At 38.9% G+C, this 26,474-nt stretch overlaps 1 protein-coding gene across 5 annotated transcripts in view; it reads left to right on the top strand.

The window, feature by feature from the left end:
• Positions 1-26,474, top strand: part of NEO1 (neogenin 1) — a 206,486-nt gene that overhangs the window by 135,091 nt on the left and 44,921 nt on the right. For 3 of the 5 annotated variants that reach the window (XM_034660703.1, XM_034660704.1, XM_034660701.1), the window contains exons 8-11: positions 13,446-13,605; positions 20,576-20,730; positions 23,173-23,321; positions 23,909-24,047. In XM_034660703.1, the coding sequence (XP_034516594.1) occupies positions 13,446-13,605; positions 20,576-20,730; positions 23,173-23,321; positions 23,909-24,047 (603 nt within the window). Of the gene's footprint in view, positions 1-13,385; positions 13,606-20,575; positions 20,731-23,172; positions 23,322-23,908; positions 24,048-26,474 lie in introns of all 5 variants that reach the window. The other 2 variants (XM_034660702.1, XM_034660700.1) reach the window with 1 other exon arrangement.

Below are 26,474 nucleotides of genomic sequence, written 5' to 3'. Positions count from 1 at the left end.
ATATAAAACAAACCTTAGTAGTATTTTGAGAATGATGAAAGGTAGAACTTTAATCCTTTTGCTCTGTGTACTTCTGTATTGCATAAATTACTTCTGAACATAATAAAGATTTGATGGCTTAAAAAGATAAATAGATTACTTCTATAACAAGCTTATTACCATTGGTTTTTAAGTAAAAATATGAAATAGACTCCCTGCAGAAGTAGTTGAACAGTGACTGGTTTTCAGACAGAGGCTCGTTTAACGACCTTTGCCAGACACTGTCTCGGGTGTTAAAGATTGCCCAAACTGGGTTCCTGTTTGGGGAAAAGAGATTTCATGATCATGTAGGAATGGGAAATTCTAGGTTAACAAACTGAACAGGTTTTTCTCCTGTAGAATTGCTGGGAGTTTTTAACATGCAAAAAGTATGGCAGACCTGCACAATCTCACGAATACGATTGTTCTCTTTTTTTTATGGTACACTTGTTAACTTCTCCCAAAAGAAATGCTCTGTGGAACTGTTTTTTTTGTTGACATTGCTATTATGTTTAGAGCAATAAAGCACCATGTTAATCTGATTCAGTTTTGAACAATGAATTTTGAATACTGCTTCTATTTTCCTGGAAAATAACCAATTTAGTAAATTCCTTTATGCAAGGAAATGAAGGACTAGAAAGAAATTTTCCCCTAGATACCTTCAAAATCTTCTGAACTCCTTCAAAAGGTGAGAAAGAAATTTTAAAACTAATATGTTTCCCAAAAAAAATTATGAAAAAGGAAAGGAAATTTGGATTTCAAAAGAAAATTTAAATGTGCCTACACACAGCTCACTTGGCTGGTGTGAGTGGGTGTCAAATTAGGATAATTGGATCCACTTAACTGAGGGCAACATGCCCAGCACAGAATTTAATGATCTCTATCTAGAAACTGTTCTACATGCGTCGATATATTGGTTAAACTCATAATTATAAACTGCTAAAAGTGACACTGGATCAATCACGAATCTGATGTATCATTAACACCAGATCTATCAACCACAGAGTAGCTGGAGTTTGAAAGTGATTTCTCAGAAAATGAGAACAGTTCTGCTGATTTCCTCGAAGAGCATACTGCATCAGGAGGAATACAGTCCTTCTTCGGGGTCTCACACAATCACTTCAGTTAGTCCCACTTCGGAGCCCAGTGAGGTCATTAGGTTTCAGTGAAAGTGCCGGTGTGAAGCTGCTGCCGAGTGTTTGGGCAGCAGGTCAGAGCTAATAGCATTTTTGATGTTTGGATTTTGAAAGTTTAATACCTTTTCTCAAACATCTTTCCCAGTTGCCTTTGGAGTCTGATTTACGTGGTGCTGATTGCTCCAAATGCAGTAGCAGTGTGCACACAAGGTACCAAAGCTGAACAGTCCTTTCCTGTTCAGTAACCAGGCAAACCTAGGGCACAGCTTGCAGGACCTTGACNGCACAGCATGCAGGACCTTGAACTCTGTACTCAGGTGTTTGGGCTTTATTCCGTAGATGGTTTTGGGGACTGATGTGTTCAGATCTTTTATTTTCAGGATGGAACTTTGGGGGCAAAAGGCAAAGGAAGCAGCATAACCCTTTTTTATTATTATGTTCAGTTTGCCAATATATAGTACATCATTAGTTTTTGATGCCGTGTTGAATGATTCATTAGGTGCGTATAACACCCAGTGCTCATCACACAACATGTCATAACTCTTAATATAATCAGACTTTAAAAAAAAAGATTTCACTTATCCTTGGGGCCCTTGATGACTGATTGGTATTTGTAAAATCGTTGAGTAATTTCTGGATACTTTATTCTTGTGAAGACTTCAGACAGGTTGGTTATAAGCTCAGGTGTTTTGAGCCACAGAAATGTCCTAGGATTCTGTAACTATTGCTTTTGTAACTCTGTAACCATCTTAACTATACACTGGAGAAAGTATGTTGGATAGTTCCACGTAGCCAGGTTAAGCTATTTCATTCTTTTTAATGATTTTATTGAAGTATGATTTACATACCATAAAATTCATGCATTGTAAGTGTATACTTCAGTAATTTTTAGTGAATTTATAGAGGTATGTATTATCATCACAGTATAGATACAAAAATCTCCCCCCCCAAATCACTTATATCTGCTTACAGTCAATACCTACTCTTGCCCCCAGCCACAGATAATCAGTGATTTGCTTTCTGTCACTTACAAACTTGCCTTTTGTAGTTCATTTACATAAAAATGGAATCATGGAATATGTAGTCTATTGCAACTGGTTCTTTCATTTAGGGTAATGTTTTTGAAATCATCCACATTGTGGCATATTTTTTGTCTTTTTATTGCTGAATANTACATAAAAATGGAATCATGGAATATGTAGTCTATTGCAACTGGTTCTTTCATTTAGGGTAATGTTTTTGAAATCATACACATTGTGGCATATTTTTTGTCTTTTTATTGCTGAATAATGTCTTTTTTTTTTTTAAAGATTTTATTTATTTATTCGACAGAGATAGAGACAGCCAGCGAGAGAGGGAACACAAGCAGGGGGAGTGGGAGAGGAAGAAGCAGGCTCATAGCGGAGGAGCCTGATGTGGGGCTCGATCCCATAACGCCAGGATCACGCCCTGAGCCAAAGGCAGACGCCTAACCGCTGTGCCACCCAGGCGCCCCTGAATAATGTCTTTTTGAGAGATATACCTCAATGAATCGTCGAACACTACATCAAAAACTAATGATGTACTGTATGTTGGCGAACTGAACATAATTTAAAAAAAAGAGATATACCTCATTGTGTTTACCTGTTTATCAGTGGGTGGACACTTGGATTGTTTCTAGTTTTTAAGTATTCTGAATAATGATACTGTTAACATTTGTGTACAAATCTTTGCGTGGACATTTGTTTTCATTTCTCTTGGGTAGATTCCTAGGAGTAAAATTCCTGGGTTGTATGCTAAGTCTATGTTTAACTTTTTAAGAAACTACCAGTAAAACTCTCTGTTCACAGATGACATCATCTTATATATAAAATATCATAAGGAATGCACAAGTAAACTATTAGAACTAATACATGAGTTCAGCAAGAGTCAATATCCATATACAAAAATCACTTGTATTTCTGTATACTTGGCAATGAATGATCTGAGATTAAAATTAAAATAATTCCATTTATGATAACATCAAAAAGAATAAAATACTCAGGAGTAAATTAACCAAAAAGCGTAGAACTTATGCTCTGAAAACTGCAGAACATTTTTGAAAGAAATTAAGGATCTAAATAATAAAAGGAGACAATTCGTGTTCATCAGTTGGAAGACTTCATACATTCCCGCCAACAATGTAGGAGATTCCGGTCCTTCAGTGCCCTCACTAACACTTAGTACTGTGTTGGTACAGCACTTAGAACCCTTTTTGATTGTATCCATTCTAGTGAGTGTGATAGTAGTATGTCATTGTGGTTTTAATTTACTTTTCCCTAATGACTAATGATGTTGCACTTGTTTTCATGTGTTTATTAGCTGTTCTTATGTTTTCTTTGGTAAGATGTCTAAGTCTTTTGCAGACTTTTAAATTGGGTTGTTGTTCTAATTGATTTATAAGAGTTCATTACATATTCTGGTCCTGAATATATATTCTGAATTATATGTTCAAGTCCTTTATCAGATGCATGATTCAGAAATATTTTCTGCCAGTCTGTGGCTTGTCTTGTCATTTGTTTGGTTGTGTTCTTTTTTTTTTTTTTAAGATTTTTATTTATTTATTTGACAGAGAGAGAGAGACAGCCAGCAAGAGAGGGAACACAAGCAGGGGGCATGGGAGAGGGAGAAGCAGGCTCCCAGCGGAGCAGGGAGCCCGATGTGGGGCTTGATCCCAGGACCTTGGGATCACGCCCTGAGCTGAAGGCAGACACTTAATGACTGAGCCACGCAGGCGCCCCTGGTTGTGTTTTTCTTAAAGTGCAGAAGTTTTTATTTTTATTTATTTTATTTATTTATTTTTTTAAGATTTTATTTTTATTTATTCGACAGAGAGACAGCCAGCGAGAGAGGGAACACAAGCAGGGGGAGTGGGAGAGGAAGAAGCAGGCTCATAGCGGAGGAGCCTGATGTGGGGCTCGATTCCATAACGCCCGGATCACACCCTGAGCCAAACGCAGACGCCCAACCGCTGTGCCACCCAGGCGCCCCAGAAGTTTTTATTTTTAATAGATGCAATTTATCAGTTTTTTTTCTTTTATGTCTTGTGCTTCTGTTGTCATGTCCAAGAATGCTTTTCTAACCTGAGACATGAAGACTTCCTCCTATATTTTCTTCTAGAAGTCTTAATTCTTCCCTTAAGTCTATGAGGCATTTTGAGTTAATTTTTGTATGTGGTGCTAAGTAAAGATCTGAGTTCGTTACCTTGCACATGGATGTATAGTTGTACTACACCAGTTGTTGGAAAGACTGTTCTTCCCACATTAAAAGTTCTTGACGCCTTGGCCAAAAACCAATGGACCACAAACTTAGGGGTTTATTTATGGACTCTCGGTTCTCTTCCATTGATCTAGATACCTATTCATATGCCAGTACCAGACTGTCTTGATTCCTGGAGTTTTACTATAAATTTTGTAATTTGGGGTAATGCAAGTCTTCCAACCTTTTTTTTTTTCTTTTTCAGAATTGATTTGGCTATTCTAGGTCTTTGGCATTTCTATTACATTTTAGGAGTAGCTTGTCATCTTAATAACATTGTCGTCTAATCCATGAGCATTCATTTATTTAGATCTTTTTTTCATTTAGATATTCTTTATTTAGATGTTGTTTAATTTCTTTCCAGCAATGTGTTGTAGTTTTCAGGGTACAAATCTTACACTTCTTTGTTAAATTTATTCCTAAATATTTTGTTCTTTTTTGATGCTGTCATGAATGGAATTGTTTTCTTAATTCCATTTTTGGGGTGTTCACTCCTACTATATAGAAATTGAGTTGGTTTTTATATATTGACTGCATTCTATGACTTTGCTAAACTTATTAATTTGAGTAACTTTTTTTTGGTAGATTATTAGAGTTTTCTACACAGATATAATTAGGTCATCCACAAATAAAAACAATATTCCTTCCTCTTTTCTAATCTTTATTTCCTTTGTCTCTTTTTCTTGCCTTCCTGCATTGGCTAGAACTTTAAGTACAATGCTTAATATAAGAAATGAGAGCTGACACCCTTGTCTTGTATCCAACCTTAGGGAAAAGCATTTACTTTTTAACCATTTAGTGTAATTTTTACTGTAGATTTTTTAGGATGAGGAACTTTGCTTCTATTCCTAGTATGTTGAGAGTTTTTATCATGAATAGGTAGGTGTTTTTGTCAAATGCTTTTTTTGCATCTATTAAGGTGATCAGTTGTTCTTTTTTTCTCTAATGTGTATATTACATTGATTTTTGAATGTTAAACTAGTCTTGGATTCCTATGATAAATCCTACTCGGTCATGCTGTATAACCCTTTTAATGTGTTACCAAATACGATTTTCTAGTATTTCATTAAGAGTTATTGCATCTGTGATCATGAGAAATATTTATCTGTAGTTTCTTTCCTTTGGCTTTGATATTAGAGTAATTCTGGCCTCACAGAATGAGCTGGAATTGTTTCTCTTCTGTTTTCTGAAAGCATTGTGAAGGATTAGTATTTCTTTCTTTTTTTTTAATAATATTTTTTTATTATATTATGTTAGTCACCGTACAGTACATCCCTAGTTTTTGATGTAAAGTTCCATGATTCATTACTTGCACGTAACACCCAGTGCACCATGCAGTACGTGCCCTCCTTAATACTCACCACCAGCCTATCCCAATCCCCCCCACCTCCCCTCTGAAGCCCTCAGCTTGTTTCCCAGAGTCCATAGTCTCTCATGGTTCATTCCCCCTTCTGTTTACCCCCCCCCATCTTCCCTTTCTTCTTCTACCAATCTTCCTACTTCTTATGTTCCATAAATGAGTGAAACCATATGATAATTGTCTTTCTCTGCTTGACTTATTTCGGTTAGCATTATCTCTTCCAGTCCCGTCCATGTTGCAGCAAATGTTGAGAAATCGTTCTTTTTGATGGCTAATATTCCACTGTATATATGGACCACATCTTCTTAATCCAGTCATCTGTTGAAGGGCATCTCGGCTCCTTCNGATTTAGCTATTGTGGACAATGCTGCTATGAACATTGGGGTGCATATGGCCCTTCTCTTCACTACGTCTGTATCTTTGGGGTAGATAACCAGTAGTGCAATTGCTGGATCATAGGGTNCAATGGCTGGGTCATAGGGTAGTTCAATTTTTAACTTTTTAAGGGACCTCCACACTGTTTTCCAGAGTGGCTGTACCAACTTGCATTCCCACCAACAATGTAGGAGGGATCCCCTTTCTCCACATCCTCTCCAACAATTGTTGTTTCTTGCCTTGTCTATCTTTGCCATTCTAACTGGCGTAAGGTGGTATCTCAGTGTGGTTTTGATTTGAATTTCCCTGATGGCTAATGATTTTGAACATTTTTTCATGTGTCTGTTAGCCATTTGTATGTCTTCATTGGAAAAGTGTCTGTTCATATCTTCTGCCCATTTTATGATTTGTTTATTTGTTTCTCGTGTATTGAGTTTGAGAAGTTCTTTGTAGATCTTGGATACCAGTCCTTTATCTGTGGTGTCCTTTGCAAATATATTCTCCCATTCCGTGGGCTGTCTCTTAGTTTTTTTGACTGTTTCCTTGGCTGTGCAGAAGCTCTTTATCCTGATAAAGTCCCATAAGTTCATTTTATCTTTTATTTCTCTTGCCTTTGGAGATGTGTCGTGAAAAAGGTTGCTCTGGCCAATGTCGTAGAGGTTGCTGCCTATGTTCTCCTCTGTGATTTTGATGGATTCCTGTCTCACATCAAGGTCTCTCATCCATTTGGAGTTTATCTTTGTGTGNGAGTTTATTTTTGTGTATGGTGTGAGAGAGTGGTCAAGTTTCATTCTTTTGCATGTAGCTGTCCAATTTTCCCAGCACCATTTATTGAAGAGACTGTCTTTTTTCCACCGGATGTTTTTTCCTGCTTTATCAAAGATTAGTTGCCCAAAGAGCCGAGGGTACATTTCTGGGTTCTCTATTCTGTTCCATTGGTCTATGTATCTGTTTTTGTGCCAGTACCATGCTGTCTTTGTGATCACAGCTTTGTAGTACAGCTTGAAATCCGGCAATGTGATGCCCCAGCTTTGTTTTTCCTTCTCAGCAATTCCTTGGCGATTCGGAGCCTTTTCTGGTTCCACACAAATTTAAGGCCTGTTTGTTCTTTTTTAAAATATTTGATAGCATTTACCGTTAAAGCTATCTGGGCTTGGACTTGTCTGTATGGGAAGATTTTTAATTACTAGTTAAATGTCTCTGTTATAGTTCTACCCAAATTTTGTGTTTCTTTGTAAGTAGGTTTGGTGATTTTTGTCTTTCTGGGAATTTTTCTGTTTCCTCTGAGTTACCTGATTTATTGGCATAAATTTGTTCATAATTTTACTTTGTAATCTACCATATATGGTTGGTCATATTGTCCCTTCCTTGATTCTTGATTTAGGTAACTTATGTCTTCTATTAATTTCTTTTAGTCTTGTGTCTTTTTTTAAAACTTGTCTAAAATATTATTCAGTTTATTTTTTCCCAGCTTTATTGAGGTATGATTGACAAATAAATGGTAATATATTTAAAGTGTACAACACGATGATTTGATATATGTATATGTTGAGAAAGGATTCCCGCAATCAAGTTAACAAGTTAATTAAAACACCCATCACCTTGTAGGGTTCGTGTGTGTGTGTGTGTGTGTGTGTGTGTGTGTGTGTATGCTTAAGATGAACACTCTCCACTACGTAGGAGACTGGGTATTCCAGTGAGACTTCTCTTTTGATAAAGGTATTTAAATTTCCCTTTAGGCATTGCCTTAGCTGCATCCCATAATTTTTAATTTGTTGTGTTTTTATCTTCATTCAGTTAAAGATGTTTTTTAAATTTTTCTTGTGATTTCTGTGACTTCTCCTTTGATCCTTGGGTTACTTAGAAGTGGGTTGTTTGATTTCCAAAAATTGGCAGTTTCCCCATATTTCTCTGAATTCACTATTGGGGGCTCTGTTATTAGACGTATATGTATTTATAATCAATATATTCAAAGAAAAGATATACAGTTCAGTGATAATAATTGGAAATTTTAGTATTCTCTCAAAAACTGATTAAAACAATTAGAAAACATGAAGGGTATAGAAGACTTAACTCTGACAACCACGTTGGCCTGATATTATAGAATCTCCACCCGACAGCTACAGATACAGAATTTTTTTCAAGCACGTACAAAACAATCTCCGGGATATGCTGGGACGTAAAACAAGTCTCAGGAAATTTTAAAAGACTGCAACAATGTGTGTGCCTGATCACGGCAGAATTAAATCAGATATCCACAGCAGGCCTGCTCTTTGGGGCTTGCTGTAGAAGTGGTAAATTCTTCAAGCTCGGGGTTCTTCTCCTTTAACAACCTGCTGCATGTGTACGCAGCCATCCTGGGCCCTTTACATTACCTTCGTGGGGCTTGGGGGGCCTGGGGCACCGATGAACACGAACAGGAAGCTCTAGCTATTGCCGTTGCCCTGAGGAGTAACATTTTGTCTCTGATGCAAGACTTGTGTTTCTGCCAGTGCCCATGAAACAGTAATAGCCTGTCTTGTTAGCTCATAAGTAAGGTAAATCTCAGACCCTGCATAGTTCCTGACCGTTTTCTTTAGTTCTTTGAAGATATTTTTAACAGCTGCTTTGAAGTCTTTGTTGAATCTAATATCCAAAGACCCCAAGACCTTTTGTATTGACTGCATTTTTTACATTAGCCTGAGTATAGGTCATGCTTCGTTCCTTTGCATGTCTCTTCATTTTTTGTTGGCTGTTGGACATTTTGGAGAGCATACTGTAGCTGCTGTGGGTTCTGACTCCCCCTCCCCTCCCCTCCCCTCTTTTGTTTGTAGAGTAAGCTTGCCTGGACTAAATCCTTCAAGTCCATCTTCCCCACACTGTGCAACCATTGATATTTCTGCTTAGCTTTTGTTTTTTATTTTCTTGTTTTCATTTTTAAGTCTGGCTTTCTCGGGGTAACCCTTGCGTCTATATGGATTAGTGTTTAGCCAAATATCAGTCAGAAGTAGTGATCAAACACCTCACACCAGTAAGCCTTCCACTCTCAGCTGGTGGATCTGGTGTGGTTTGGGGCATGCATTCAAACTTGAGGCCATTTTTTAGTCTGCCTCAGCTTTTGCTTTCTACGGGGCTCTCTCACTGGTCCTCGGAACACACGCGTAGGTTCCGCTGACCAGGGATATGTGGGTCCCCTGGACCTGCTGCTGGCTCTGCCGCTCATACCCATGGCTTTCAGTCTTCCTGGGGTATGTGGAGAGCTTATCGAGCCTTCTTACTGTTTTTTCACCTTCCCAAACTCCCTGTTAAATCCTGCTAGTCTATCCTCCACTGTTGGCTCTGGAAAAAGATCACAGCCTCAGGCTCGCAGAGACACTGGCCCTTCCTAGTCACGTGCCACCAAGATTACCACTCTGACTGACGGTACTCCACATCAGATGAGCCCCTCTGGCAGCAGCAGCAAAGCCACCGGCTTGGGAGCCTGCCCTGCTCTGGTTGAAAACTACTCCCACAGAGGTGGGGAGCTTGGAACAGCCACAGGCGGGAACGACACACACTTGCTGTTTTCACCTGAATAATGATAATTTTCACAAATAAATGCTTCTTGGTTTGTTGCATGCCTTTGCCCATTTCCAGTCTTTGACAGTTTTGTCCAGCTTTATAGTTGTTTTTTGGGAAAAGCATTTGTTGAAGTCCTCAAACCATCATGCTAGAAGCTGAAGTCCCAGTCTATATCATTTGCCATTGATCCTGGTGTAACCTAACTGCCTGTTTGATTCTCTGGGATCACATAAGACTCTTCCCTTACCCTCCCAACTAGGACATGGAACAGCAGGAAAAGAACGAACTTGGGGAAAGTGGGTGCGAAACATCAGGACCAGAATGGACATGGATTTTTCCCATAGTTAACTAGGAATCACTTATGATGACCTGGCATTATTTATACTTTTATTCTAGGTATAACTGATAAGATAGATACATTTGCAAAGCAAATGTTTATATAACATAACTACATAAATGTTATTCGTATATTCTTTGAATCAGCTAGAAATATTAAAATATGGGGCGGNGGATCATTACTTTGGACACAGCACGTTCAGAACCAGATCTGCCCTCTCTCCCTCAGTCTCTGGTCTCTTCTAGTATTGCCGTTCTCTGTGAATGACATCACCCACCACCCATTCTCCCAAGCCAGAAACCTAGGAGTCCTTGACNCCCACATCAGGCTCCTCCACTGTGAGCCTGCTTCTTCCTCTCCCACTCCCCCTGCTTGTGTTCCCTCTCTCGCTGGCTGTCTCTATCTCTGTCGAATAAATAAATAAAATCTTTAAAAAAAAAGAACTATTAAAGTATTGTTGTGTGGGATGAGATTCTAGCAACACTGGTCTTCATTGCACTAACATTCTCCCTGAATTTTCTTCTACTTATTAATTCAATAAATACACATTTATTGATTGTCTAAGGTATACACAGGCACATGAGTGATGCCAAGAGGAAGCAGATATAGATTTTGTCCTCCAGGAGCTTATAGGTTAGCATGATTCAGCCTGAACATACATGGGAGGCGCTGGGTGCCATTAAAGACTTACAGATGTGTGTTCTAGAAGTTCCATAGGCTAATTGAAGTTTCCCTGTGTGACGATTCTTTTAGTCATCACCCATTACTTCTGTGCCCTTGTCCTTCCTGCTTACATTCCCCTCCTGGTTGCCTTTATACTTACGTTCTTCTGTTTGTCACCCATTCAAGCTAATTGTGGTGATAACATGTACCTAGTGCTTCCCACATACACTTTTCTTACTGATGTTCGTGGGGTTCACATCAGCCTGGGACATGGGTGGGGAGTGTTTCCAGCTTATAGACAAGGTAACTGAGATCAGAGAGACCAAGTGACTTGTCCAGCTTCACATTATTAGGAAGGGGCAGAAGCAAGTTTTGAACACAGGGTGTTTGTACTTGAAATCCTGGGCTCTTTGCGGTATGCTGTACTACCTCTCACGTTACAGATTTCCTCTCCTCTCCAACCAGCGGATAGTTGGGGGAAATTTAGCTTAATGAGTCGGGTCAGACTTGGAAGCAGCTTTTACTTAGTGTGTTTCTGGATGGGCACAGAAATGAGGCAACAAAGCAAGACTGTTCAGGCTACTCTTTGAACCGTTTCCCTCTAAGGGTTTTTAGTGACTTCATTCNCGTTTCCCTCTAAGGGTCTTTAGTGACTTCATTATACAATAATCAGAGACTCATATTTCTGGTTACTTCTTACACATTTCTCTGGCGGATATTGGATCATTACTTTGGACACAGCACGTTCAGAACCAGATCTGCCCTCTCTCCCTCAGTCTCTGGTCTCTTCTAATATTGCCGTTCTCTGTGAATGACATCACCCACCACCCATTCTCCCAAGCCAGAAACCTAGGAGTCCTTGACTCCTTTCTCACCTTCACCCCAGCCTCCAATCCTCTCATTCCCATCCTACCTCATGGGGTTATTGTGTGAATAAACTGACACAGTATATGAAAAACAACTCCGAAAGCTGTGAAGGAGAGGCATTTTCTCTGAGGCAGCACATCCGTCGAAGCATCAGGAATAAGAATGAGGCCTTACAGGCCGTTCACATGTAACCTTCTTACAGCGTGGACACTTGTGTCAGTGGAGTGTGGACTTGTATCTTCTGGGACTGTGGCTGTGACTTCATAGTCTTACATTCTGATAGCACTCTGTTCAAAGAACTTTCTCATAGGGAGAGGACAAGAGAGAGCAATTGAGTTGCCCACGATGACACAGTGGATAAGTGGCACAGCAGGAGTGGAAATCCTTTTGGCTTAAACTAAAAACCAAAGTTGGTTTTAACTCCATCGTTTCCCGCCTGTGACATAGGATGAGCAATTTAGCCCTTTTAAATGTTAGTCTCTACATATAAGTCAGAAATAAAGTGACTGTCCTTTTCTCATAGAGTTGTAAGGCGCCAGTGGGTCCGTATGAAGAGCCAGACTGCCATGTAGGAATGGTAGCTGTTGGATGACTCTTGCCCCTTCCCCACCTAAGGAGCGACTTAGGCTGGTCTTCTCAGTATTTGCCGTTAGAGAACTTACTCTGGCATAGTTATTTGACTGCCTTACTTGAGATTTCAATTCACAGACCTTTCCCAGAGGTGGTTGACCTACCATTTCACTGAAAATCAGGTCCAGAATTTTCATGTTTTCCTGCCTGCCTCTCTTCTACTAATTTTCCCATTAAGGTTATGACACAACTTGGATGAACTCCTTTAGTTAAAAATTGTGAGATTCTACTTACACTTTCTGGCCCCAAGATGCAGGATATTTTCGGTTCAATATTGGGAAAATCAGGAGTGTCCAACAACAGAATGGACTGCCTTGAGGAGTAATAAAGTTACCCAGGACTATAAGTATACAAACTGGGGTTTTTGGTGAGCGGAGCTTTGACTTGCCGCTGCTTCATCTATCCCGTCCATGTCCTGAGTCTGCAAGCCATGGTCATATAGATTGTAGAGAGGACTGTAACAAACAGATAAGCTACTAAGTATTGTGTTTTTATGGTTTGGGGATTTTTGATTCATGTTTTTATATTGCTATATTTAAATGAATTGAAAATGAAATAGCAAAAGAAATATTAGTGAAGTAAGGAAGGTTGTCAGACTTGCCTGCGTATTGCTGAATTACAGAGAGCAGTGTTTAATATCAGACAAAAGTTAAAGATGTGGGTGGCTCTTGAGTCTCCTGCAGAACTGAAGATACCAGCTCTGCAGTGAGGTCATGGTAGCCTGGGCCTATGTCCAGAGTGACTAGGCTCATATTATTCCATATTTGATAAAGTAACTAAAAGTACCGAGCTTTTATCATAGGTGAGACTTTTATGTGCAAAGTTTGACAGGTGTTGCATGCTGCTTTCAGAATTAAAATTACTTGGTCACTGCTGTGTCCTTCTGTGAGATGTTTTATTCTCAGCCGTCACCCTCCCTGTCCCTTGCCCACAACCATTATAGTGACCAGAAAGTCTGCTTGCTCTACAGTGATGTGTCTGAATAGTGCCCATTAGTTTTCAGTAGTTAACCCTGGCCTGCATGTTAGCCTTCAGTTTAATGGCCTTTTTTATGTTCATTCATTTTATTTTATTTCCCATCGTGGTTTTGTTTATTTCTTTTTTGTTTTTTGTTTTTTCTGTTCTCTTTTTTAAAACCGTCGTGGTTTGCCCTTCATATTCCCCAATGTTTGCACATGACAAGATGTTGCCATCCCAACATTACCTCCCACTTCACTGACCAGTGCCACTACTGACCATCTAGCACCAGCCACAACGGGACCACTGCCTTCAGCTCCTCGGGATGTCGTGGCCTCCCTGGTCTCTACCCGCTTCATCAAATTGACGTGGCGGACACCTGCATCAGATCCTCATGGAGACAACCTTACCTACTCTGTCTTCTACACCAAGGAGGGGATTGCTAGGTAAGCGTCCATATGTCCGGAGCCAGTTCATTGCATCTTGGTCTATCCCAGGCCAGTCATGCTCACCCTGGCTCTTTGTTGTGCAGAATCTATACCAATTTTTGGTACAAAAAATATGATCACCAAGATGCGTATTTCCCAATTTTAGGTCATTAAAATTTATCCCAATCAGACTGAGGTCCTGGTATTCATTCTTTCCTGCCTCTCTGGAATAACTTGGGGAGAGGGTGTAGATAGAGCTATTTAAGTGGAAATAATAATATATAACTAGCGCTACTCTTTTTTCATAAGGTTCGGTCACCACAGCCTGTAGGACATGACTGAATTAGAACAGTCAGACTCTAGAAATTAAGGTAGACTTAATTTATAGGAGTAATCTTAAATGAATATTTGCCTGTACTCGTATGTGGATGTGGGCTGCTGAGTTCCCTGGGGGTCTCCTTAATGAACCAAAGTAATTAGGAGCTAATTTTCCTAACCGCATTTTCATGAAGTTCCTCATCTCCACCTCTTTCAGGAGCTCACTTGGCTTCTTCATTGCTTATGGGAGATTGTCCAGAATCCCCAGGCCACTTTACTCATAGTCCAGCTTTATTTTATCTGTTCAACCATACTCGTGTCTCCTCCCAGTGTAACTCCCTTTCTGATGAAGCCAGTCTGATTCCCATCCCATTCCACCTTTCTTCCAGTATGTTCTCCTCAGTTGCTTCCCCCTTTCCCAACTGAAGCTGAAGTCAGTTCGTCCTTCATGGCCCAGATTAAGCCCCAGAAAGCCCTCATGCGTTTTTCTCCACCTTTTTCAGCATATACAGCCTTTCTCTTATATATGTTCATGTCACTAATATTGGCACTTAATTACGATAACACATGATCTCTTACTGCCATAAGTTGTTACTCTTCTGCTATTTTATGTTTATTTGTGTTGTTTCCCCAACCCTACTATAAGACCTTTGGGAGGAACTTGCCACGTGCTATGTATTCTTAGCATTGCCAAGTAGATTTCTTCATTCATACCAAAATAAGAAAGCTAAAATATGCGTTTTGGTTAGGGCCCTCACACATGAAATAAAGCTTGTGTCTCTACCAGGGTGCTTACAGCTGATACACTTTGTATTTAAGACTGTCAAGTTCCACAAGGATAGGAACCTCCATCAAAACCCCTTGATTTAAAATTCTTGAGAAGTCTGCATGACCTCATTTGGGCCAGATAGATGGAGCTACTCATAGAATAATGTTTTTCTGAACATTGTGCCAGATGTTTTGGGAATTATAAAGATAAACATAGTTCTAGACACAAAAAGGCAAGACATTACTACCAAATGGCATCTGTGTTAAAATATCTCACGATAGTCTTTCACATCTCATTGCTAATTTCGTAGTATTTCACAAAAGGAAAAAACACTTAGTAATTCCTCAGAATAACAAACTTCTTTCCACTCCAGGTCCTTTGCCCTTGCTGTTCCTTCTACCAGAAATGCATTTCCCTCACAAACAACTGTTTCTGGCTTCGTATCTGTCATCTTCAGATGATATTTCCATAGGCCTTCCATGAATACCCACCCAGCTTAGCCCCCTTCGGCCCTATCACACAATGGTGTTCTAGAGTCAGTTTGTTCCCAAGCCAGATATTAAAGTTTCAGGAAATTTTGCAGACCTGGTGATGACTTGGTATCTCAAAACAGGGCACAGCACGAGTATTTACTGGGGCGAGTGCTACAAACCAGAGCTGGTTAGTAAACATTTACCAGAACACCACTGCTATCACATCACCCTGTTTGTTTTTGTTTTTTGTTTTTGTTTTTTGCTTTTGTTTTGTTTTCAGAACACTTAGCACTCTGAAATCTTCTCTTTTAATTAACCTGTTACTTATGTCTGTCTTATTCAATAGAGTATCACGGGCACCTTAAACAGGGCCTGACATATAACACTAAATAATTACTTGTTAAATGAATAAATTCATTTCAGTCAATGGAGAAATAATAGCTTACTCAAGAAATCACGTTGCATTAATTAACTCCATTTGGAAAGAATTGAAGTTGTATCTCTGTCTTATATATAACAATAAATTATCGATAGATTAAGAGATTTTAAAGCTCAGATATTAAGGAGGGCACATACTGCATGGAGCGCTGGGTGTTATATGCCAATAACGAATCATGGAACACTACATCAGAAACTAAGGATGTACTGTATGGTGACTAACATAACATAATAAAAAATTATTTTAAAAAAAGCAAAACAAACAAAAAAGAGAGATTTTAAAGCTCATAAATGTATTAGAAGAAAATATAGAAACTATTTTATCGCTTGAGTGTGAAAGGCCTTTTAACAGAAGACAGGATATCCAGGCTACAATAGGAAAGAGCGACAAAGTTTATTATATAACAGTGTAAAATTCCATGCGATAAAACATCATAAACAAAAACTATCAAGTGATGAGCTGGGAAAAAATTTGTGACATTTATAAAACATTGTGTTGCTATCCAGTCTGTATAAAGAGCTCCCACAAATCGTAAGTAAGAGACAAATATCCCAAGAGGCAAGTGGTACAAGTAGATGATTAGCAGAAGTTAATGGAAGGCCCATTAAAGTTAAAAAATGTTTTCGCCCTAAGGATGTACTGTATGGTGACTAACATAACATAATAAAAAATTATTATAAATAAAGAAAAAATGTTTTTGCCATTGCTCGCAGTCTGGGAAATACAAAATAATGCAAAAAGTGAAACTTTTTTTCACTTATAAGGCTGGCAAAAATTTTAAGTTGATAATATCTAGTGTTAAGCAAGTTAAAATGCTGGGAAGAAATCCGCTCTAGGCTTCTGGTGGCAGTGTAAGAGTAGCCCTTGGAGAAAGTGATTTGGCAGAATTTTTTTTACCTTTTTAATGCACATACCCATCAATCCAACAATTACGCTTCTAGATGTTCTGTAGGTAACGGATATACGTAAACATAGGGCACTCATAAAAATGTTTATTGTAACATTAATTGTAAGAATGAGAAAAAGGAAAGAAAGTAAATGCCCATCGATGGAGGAATGGGCACATAATTAATATATGTATATCCATAGGAAGCGTGATACAGGAATTTTTTTAATGACGTATCTGTGTATTTTGATGTGTACGTAAATGCCTAAAGCAGTGATTCTCACCGAGGGACAGTTTGTCCCCATCCTTCAGTGGACATTTGGCCGTGTCTGGTGACATTTTGGTTATTAAAACTCAGATGAGAGAGGATGCTTACTGGCATCCAATGAGTCGAAGCCACAGTGCTGATAAACGTCCTGCAGTGTACAGGGCAGCCCCTTACAACAAAGAATTATCCCGCCCAAAAGCTCAATAGTGCTAAGGCTGAGAAAACCTGACATGAAGAGTCTGGTAAGATACAGGTCAGTACGTGCCACAGTTAGGTGTCAGGGAAGGACAGGTTTTGAGGGGAGAGAAAAACTGGGACTTTTGGATTTTTTAAAACTATATATACTTTTGTTTTTAATGAGAATCTGTCACTTCAATTTAAAATTAAATTGTCAGGCAGGAAGACAAGGCAAGTATATATAAAGGAAGAGGAGGTGCAAGGAGGATCCAATTTAATTTGCGTGTCTGGTGTTTGATGGATGGGAAAGTAAGAAAGCTAGCTTAACTGGCCCAGAGTTCTGGTAGGAATTAGTAAGAGATTATAATAAAGAGGAAGTTTGGAGCCAAATGTCATAACGCCAGTAAGAATTTGGACATAATCAGTTAAGAGGGGACCATTTTAGACGCCTGAGCAAGTGTGCACTGTGATTTTATTAAATAACTTTTCTTAGTAGTTTATGAGCACTACGTAAAGAGAAGAGGAGAAGAAATGAAGTCAGAGAGGCAAATCTAGTTAATCTAGGCGTGTGGTCGGTATGGCCGGGACAAAGTTGAGAGCAGTGACTTGGAGAGAACAGAATAAATTGAGGGAATATTTCAAAGGAAGGTTCTTGGAGACTGTCATGTTTTTGTCATTTCATTTGTGAATGAAGTTTATGATTTCTGAATAAAAGCGATTAAGGAGTAGAAAGAACACTAAGTCAGAAGACCAGATCCTGCTTATTTGTATTATAAACAGAATTTATTTAACCTTTATAAGCTTAAGTTTTCTCATCTAAAAAAATGAGGGTAATAACTTCTCGTCGCAGACTTTTTTTTTTAATACTAATTTTTTATTCTGTTAGTCACCATACAGTACATCCCTGGTTTTTGATGTAAAGTTCCATGATTCATTACTTGCGTATAACACCCAGTGCACCATGCAATACGTGCCCTCCTTACTACCCATCACCAGCCTATCCCATTCCCCCACCCCCCTTCCCTCTGAAGCCCTCGGTTTGTTTCCCAGAGTCCATAGTCTCTCATGGTTCATTCCCTCTTCTGTTCCCCCCCCTTCATTCTTCCCTTCCTTCTCCTACCGATCTTCCTACTTCTTATGTTCCATAAGTGAGTGAAACCATATGATAATTGTCTTTCTCTGCTTGACTTATTTCATCGCAGACTTAAAATAAGAATTCAGTGTGAGGATAGAAGCCTCTACCTGAATTTACAAATCTGGCTACTTCCTGCACTTGAAAAATCAGCCACCAGGTGGCATGTGTGTCTTGGTCATGAAGTATAATTCTTTTGGGTGCCTGAGTTTCTTGAGATTTCAAAGGGTCCTAACTCTGCCTTTTCAACTATGAAGTGTTCACACTTTTTTTTTTCCAATGCTTTTAGTGTAAATAGGAGTACTTTTCTGATATTAGCCACTAAATGGAAAATGCAAAGTTATTCCAGAAGTTACATTTTAGAGATGGATGAAGCCTTAGGTATCGTAGTTGAGCGCAGGAGTTAGCAAGCTGTAGACCCTGAGCCAAATCAGACTTGTTATTTTTATGACCCAGGAGCTAAGAATATTTTTTGTGTGTTTTCAAATGATTACATTTCTTTTTTTTTTTTTTTTTTTTGGTGGTAATGTTTCTGTAGAAATTTGTTCTAAGTTTTTCGTTCCCTTCACTCATTTCTCCTGGTTTTTTCCTTTCACATAGGAACGAACAAAAGGTGTACGTGATATTATTACTATACAGGGTTTGCGTAAGGAGGCAAATTTCCATTCATGCATCCTGCACATATCTGTGGGGCTGCTTCCACGCATGAGCGTTCTGCTCAGTTCTGCTCTGATATGGGAATGTGATCGAGACACTTCAATTCAAAGTAAAATAGCACCCCCAACTATCTTTCTCAAGATAGTTTCATAAACTCTTTGTTTGAACTGTTACGTACAGTGAGCAAAACAGACCTCATCTGGGCACATGGAGCTTGTGGTTTGGTGAAGTGTAAAATCCCATACTTCCTTTTAGGCAGCGATCGTTTGTGATCAGAGCAGCTGTCAGAAACTTCAGAGTGTAAGAAATCAGCTGATATCCTCCTTTTAAGTCTTGTGATTTGGAGGGTTAGCTGAAGAGAAGATGCCCGTCGATACCTCAAGTATCTTTGAGCAGTAATTTTTGTTGCCATTGTCTTCTTCTCCGGTGGACCTAACATCGTATACAGACAATCACTCTCTGTGAAGATGTGGGTACTATTTGTTTGTTTTAAATTAAAATCAGGTAGTTTTAAAAACTATAGAAAACCACTGAAAAGTACTTAAATCTCTGAAATGTAAATGTTCACATACAATCAGGCAGATTGGCATATGGTCACGTAGAACTAAACAAATTTCAATGAGTGATTTCAGGAAAAATTACCAGTATCTTAAAGTAAGAATTTTAATTCAGTAGATTATGTAGTTTCAAGTAATTTTGTCCACAGAGTAGTTTGGGGCCTTTTTATTACTCTGTCAGGATAGATACAGATCTCCCCTTACATGATCGACAATCCCTAAAGGCCAGCTGTTTGTCTAGAACAAATGAATTCTTCCACAGTATTTGTTGAAAACTCTTGTGTGTAATACAAGCTGGTTTTTGTTATGGTACGTACAGTAGACTGAGTATAATTATGGACCCAAATGTGGAACACACACACCCCAGGTTAGAGTCTGGAAGCTACTGCTTTTAAAGAAGCCAGATAACTGCTCCTGTGTTTTCAGTTCCTAGCACTAGCCTGCAGATTCACTTGTCCTGTTTGTCATAAAATTTGTCACATATTTCAAATCAGTTTAGATATCATTCTGAAAGAGTATTTGTTTTAACAAATAACTTATAAAAATCAGTATCAGGATTAGCTTATTTTATAGATTGGGTTACTTGAGTATCATTTTAATTTTTGACGTTCCCAACTTTAAAAGTGATAATCTCTAGCTTTCTTTTTATTGAGTCTTTCATCCAAAATATACACAGAATTGATATTTTCTTTGAAAACTGGGTCATACTTGTAATCACCTTCTGTTTGTCTCCTTGAATACCACTCCTTAAAACTCAGCGATTCCTAAAGCCTACAGAATCGATGGCCAGTTGCCCCATTTGAAACGGCAGCGCGAACACCCTTGTCTGTGCCTTCTCTGAAAGGAAGTGGCAGTTATGACCAGAGAGTCAGTGATGTTTAAGCAAGAACGTCAGCAAGTTATCAGACACATGTGAGATTGAGCTTTGCCACTCTCCATAGTCAGTTCCATAAACTGTTCCATCCCGAAGGTTTGCTTTTTTGGAGAGTTAATTTGACTTAAATTAAGATTTTTTAAAAATTCAGTTAACCAACATAAAGTACATCACTTGATATCACGTTCAGTGATTCATTAGTTGCGTATAACGCCCAGTGCTCATCACATCACATGCCCTCCTTGATGCCCATCACCCAGTTACCCCGTCCCCCCACCCACCTCCCCTCCAGCAACCCCTCAGTTTGTTTCCCAGAGTCAAAAGTTAAGATTTTGACGTGGCATTGTATCTATAGGAATTGCAATGAAAATGAAACTACACATTCTAGAAGTATTCCTAATCGATGCTCTTTCTTTCCACACCCTTCTTTGTCCAAAGGGAACGTGTTGAGAATACCAGTCACCCAGGAGAAATGCAGGTAACCATTCAAAACCTAATGCCAGCGACTGTGTACGTCTTTAGAGTTATGGCTCAAAACAAACACGGCTCCGGAGAGAGTTCAGCTCCACTCCGAGTAGAAACACAGCCTGAGGGTAAGTCTTCCACCTGTCTGTCAGCCCTATCTGTCAGTAGACAATAGGATGGTCTACCTTCCACACAGCCTTGCGAACCAGAGCAGTGCAGAAGGTACAGTTCCTTGCCATCAAGGACCTTATGAATTAGTTAGGGGAGATCAAATTAATTCCTGTCAAACACTGGCAAATAGTGTAAGGCAATGGGACTCCGGCTGATACACACTCAAATTTTACTGATTCTTTAAGACCTGGCTCAGATGCCTTCTAGATCTTTCCTCTGATCCTATCTATCTAATATTGTACCTCTGTAATTCTAAGGGAAGTAGGCGGCACAATCATTTCTTCAAGGAGTTTGATTAGAAGGAAGAGACTAAGTAAGAATGTAGATGGAGGGGACCTGATTCTCTAGAGAGTATTTTAGGGATGGAGAGTGGCTATAAGATGTTTTGGCAAAAGACGAGTTAATGGAAAGAGATTTGTACTTCATCTGGAGGTGTTCAGCCTGTGGCAGGGGAGGCGTAAGTGTTGGAGACAGCCCTCAGAAAATACTTTACATACTTAGCTGAACAAACCAACTTAAAATTTTTCCCATTTATTATGCCACTGTGCAGGTGAGATGAAAGAATTTCTTAGTGCCTTTTAGGATATTTGCTTATGCTTATCCAGTGAATATATTGAAAGTGATTTCAAGGGAATCGTGAGATTGTTTTGTTTTCCTTCCCCTTTAATAACTTAGAGGAAAGTTCTCTGTAGCAGCAGAAGTGTGAGAAATCCCACCTGTCAGGCCGCACAAAATAATGCTCTTAACATTAAGTGAATAACGTGATTCATGACTAAATAAAGCAAACAACTGTCAGAATAACCACATTCAGGTTTCTCTGCTTTGGTAGCGGAACTGCCAAGCTGTGGTGCTGTTATTCAAGAAAGCTGGTTTGTTTTACAAAATTTTGCCAGTTTTTTCCCTGTTCCTTTAATCTTACGGATTCTGTTACAGAAACATCGGCACCAGAGAAGTTGTTTTCAAATATAGAATGTCTCCCACAGTGTAGGCATAGGCAACCTCTGGAATTTGTGTATAAACTGGGACTGGAACTTGTCAGTTTGTCAGTCAGACAAAATATAGTAAAAAGGTACGGGAGCTGTTGTAGGAGTTAGAGCTGGACAGTCAAACCAGCCCTCAAGTCTTCCAGTCACATACATCCCACAGAGGGCCTCAGTAATCTCCTAACCGGTCTTCTTGAGTCCACGCGTTAGAATCAGAAAGTATGCAGCTCCTGGCTCCACCACTCACTGACTTTCCCGTCATTTGGGAACAGTTCTTAGCCTCTCAACCTCATCTGTGAATAGGGCCGGTAATAGTATCCCTCTCATGTGGATTAAATGAGACATCATTTAAATACGTGTAAAGCACTTTAACCTGGACTGAGTGTAAGCATTCAATAAATGGTAGCTATTTTAAAAATCATTATTTAATCTTATTACTGTTTTTCTGTTTTTCTTCCATGCGTATGTTTACATGTCCTTTCTAAACACAGATCTGATCATGTCATGTCATGTTCCTGCTCATAATTTTTCAGTAATTACCTAACACCTACAAGAAATGAGGCACACGAAAGCTCTTCGTTGCCTGGCTGTGTCCTCCTTCTCAGCATTCTCTCTCCCACATTCATTCACTATTCACCCTGAACCACATTACACCGTCTTCTCACATATCCTCCCCATTGAATGGAATAATTTTTCCCTCGGTATCTGAGGAAGCTTCTGGCTCCCCAGAAGTCTTCCCCAGTCCTTCCCTTGCCTACACATCCCCCTTTCAAAGCAGAGTTGTGTATTCTCTTTCTGTTTTTGTTACAGTCATTATGAACTCTGTTGGCACTTGTGACTTTTGCACTCTTTATACATCTGACTTCCCTCTAGACTGGGAATTCTTTGTGGGCAGGGATTCTGTCTGTCACCGTAGCCCCAGTGACTGGCAAAAGAAGGCTCTCTCTCTTTCTTAAGTTTTTTACTTTAATTCCAGTATAACTAACATACAGTGTTATATTAGTTTCAGGTGTACAATAGAGCAATTCAACAATTCTGTGCATTACTCAGGGCTCGTCATGATAAGTGTACCCTTTAATCCCCTGAAGACTCTCTTTTTGTGATGGCTGCTTTAATGTGCTGCAGTCCTGCTGAAAAACTGGGATTTTAGAAACCACAAGAAAAATTCCACAGTGTTTATTTTTTCCTTTGAATACATTCGAGATACTTCACAGATAGTTTTTGGTTATAATTTGAGTCATAGAAAGGGAACCGTGTTTAATTACATATTATCCTAAAAGCACTTCAATCAAATCAATTGTTTTCTCAGTTTTTATTGTTTTTAAAAACATGGCCAATGTGATGTTATTGCTGAGAATGGTTATTGAAGAGTGCAGTGAATTTCATTCATTTGCTGTCTCAAAATTTTCTTTCTAGTCCAGCTCCCTGGCCCGGCACCTAACATCCGAGCTTACGCGGCTTCACCTACTTCCATCACCGTCACCTGGGAAACACCACTGTCTGGCAATGGGGAAATTCAGAATTACAAATTATACTACATGGAAAAAGGGACTGATAAAGAACAGGTAAAGGATGAAGCCCTTTTTTGTAAGATATATTTATTTATTTTAGAGAGAGAGCATGAGCGGGAGGAGCAGAGGGAGAGGGAGAGAGAGAATCTTAGGCAGGCTCCACACCCGGTGTAGAGCCTGACGTGGGGCTCCATCCCAGGACCCTGAGATCATGACCTGAGCCGAAACCAAGAGTCGATGCTTAACCAACTATGCCGTCCAGGAGCCCCAAAGCCATTTCTCAATCCATTGATTGGAATAGTATTTTGGAAATATATATTTCCAAGACTCAATACTTGCTTGTCTAGAGATCTCAGGATAAAAAAGTTGTATATAGGAAATGAAAAGTCAGCAGACTCTATTTCTTTGTACCAAGTTATATTCTGTAGTTTTTATCAGGAAGGGTCACTAAACATCAAGCAATATTTCTCAGTAAATTGCCAGTGTTTCTGATGAATCTGCTTTGATTGTTAAATAGCATTTCGTGAAAGGGACAAAAATCCGCATTGTATCAAATGCAGAATTTGTATAGTTAATTATTTTGCAGCATTTCTTTTGGCGGCTTGAGTTGTATACGTGTGAATTATTTTACTTTATTCAAGGATGTTGATGTTTCAAGTCACTCCCATACCATTAACGGGTTGAAAAAATACACAGAGTATAGTTTCCGAGTGGTGGCTTACAACAAACATGGTCCTGGAGTGTCCACACAAGATGTTGCTGTTCGAACGTTGTCAGATGGTGAGTCTTTCCGCCTTTGGATCACATACCTTGTGTGGGGGCCCTGGTGAGGTCATGGGCTTTGACATCAGAAGATTCAGGTCAAATCCCAGTTCTGCCCCTTTTCTGGACTTTAGTCACTTTACATGCCTGAGCATGCTTCTTTATGCATGAAATGTAGATAATACCAACTTCATTGGGTTTAAAAGATTTACTGAGAGAGGGCAGAACATCTAGTGCCCGGTACTGAACGGTTTCTCATGTTTTTGTTTTTAGTAGGGGCTTTTGTATAAGTAAATGTTGCTGCTTGTTCATAACACAGACCATTCCAGGGCTGATGGAAGGCTGGCTGTATTTCACTTTGCAGTCATATTTGTATGCCATATAGCTCTTTGTAATTCCTCAGTATTTTGTGACAGTTTCATTTCTCACCTGTGACTGAATTTCTAAGCTGAGTCATATTCATGTGACCATGGCCTAGAGCAATATTTTTCAAGCTACAGCTTACCAAGGGGATTGAGTGGGCCAAGACCGGCATTTTTTATTTTTATTTTTATTTTTTCACTATTTTTTAATTTAAATTCAATTAATTAACATATAGTGTATTATCAGTTTCATAGGTAGAGGTCAGTGATTCATCAGTCTTATATAACACCCAGCACTCATTACATCATGTGCCATCCATGATGCCTGTCACCAAGTTACCCCATCCCCCCACCCACCTCCCCTCCAGCAACCCTCAGTTTGTCTCCTGTGATTAAGAGTCTCTTATCGTTTGTCTCCCTCTCTGATTTCCTCTTGTTTTACTTTTCCTTCCCTTCCCCTATGTTCCTCTGTTTTGTTTCTTAACTTCCACATGAGTGAGATCATTGTCTTTCTCTGATTGACTTATTTCGCTTACCGTAATACCCTCTAGTTCCATCTGCGTTGTTGCAAATGGCAATATTTCATTTCTTTTGATGGCTGAGTAGTATTCCATTGTGTGTGTGTATATGTCTATATATACACACACCCCACATCTTTATCCATTCATCTGTCGATAGACATCTTTCCACAGGTTGGCTGTTGTGGACATTGCTGCTATAAACATTGGGGGGCAGGTGCCCCTTCGAATCACTACATTTGTATCTTTAAGACCAGCATTTAAAAAAAAATAGTATTATAATAGTATAGAAAATAACAGTGTTTATTGCGGTTAATAAGCATATATATTGTTTCCTGAAAGTCATAATGTTTTTCAAGAATTCAGGCCTGTTTGTTTGCTTGTTTATTTCTAGAATTTTCCTCAGTTTGGATATGTCTAACAGGGAAATTCTATTAAAAAAATAAATAAACTGGCCTGATTTAAAAAATACTAGTCCCATGAAAGAAAACCGGGGGGGGGCAATAAAAAAAGTGAAAGGACTATTCAGAGAAAAAATGGGGGACTATCATTCTAGAATCTAGCTTAAAGAAAAATAAAGACACATGAAATAAAATAAAATGTGTATTATCTTTGGCTTCTAGATTCTAGAGTAAAATTAGCTATCAAGGACGGTATTACTTAATATTTCGTAGATGTACTGTTAGGCAATTTTAAATATTAGATATGTTGTCAGTTATGTTACGTAATTTAAAAAAATTTTTTGACATTCTAAAGAATTTTAATTCCAGTATAGTTACCATACAGTGTTATATTAGTTTCAGGTATACAATATAGTGATTCAGCAGTTCCATACATTGCTCCGTGCTCATCATGATAAGTGTACTCTTAGTCCCCTTCACCTATTTCACCCATCCCCCCACCTGTCTCCCCTCTGGTAACCACCAGTTTGTCCTTTCTATTTAAGAGTCTGGGGTTTGTTTGTTTGTTTGTCTCTTTCTTTCTTTGTTCATTTGTTTCTTAAATTTAACATATGAGTGAAATCATATGGTATTTCTTTCTCTGATTTATTTCACTTAGCATTGTACTCTTTAGATCCATCCATGTTGTTGCAAATAGCAAGATTTCATTCTTTTTTATGGCTGAGTAATATTCCATTGTGTGAGCATTGAGGGGTGTGTATACATACCACATCTTTATCCATTAATCTATCTGTAGACACTTGGGATGCTTTCATGGTTTGACTATTCTAAATAATGCCATAGTAAACATAGGGATGCATATATCTTTTTGAATTAATGTTTTCTTATTCTTTGGGTAAATACCCAGTAGTGGAATTATTAGATCATATGGTAACTCTATTTTTAACTTTTTGAGGACCCTCCATGCTGTTTTCTCCAGTGGCTACAGCAGTTTGCATTCCCATCAAGAGTGCACAGGTGTTCCTTTTCTCCAAATCCTTGTCAACAATCGTTTCTTATGGTTTTCATTGTAGCCGTTCTGATAGGTGCGAGGTGATCTCTCATTGTGGTTTTGTTGTGTATTTCCCTCATGATTAGTGATGTTGAGCATCTTTTCATGTGTCT

Source organism: Ailuropoda melanoleuca, chromosome 5, assembly GCF_002007445.2.
Source record: "Ailuropoda melanoleuca isolate Jingjing chromosome 5, ASM200744v2, whole genome shotgun sequence".
NCBI lineage: Eukaryota > Metazoa > Chordata > Mammalia > Carnivora > Ursidae > Ailuropoda > Ailuropoda melanoleuca.
The sequence above is the reverse complement of the archived record's forward strand: the minus strand, read 5'-3'. Positions and strand labels throughout refer to the sequence as shown.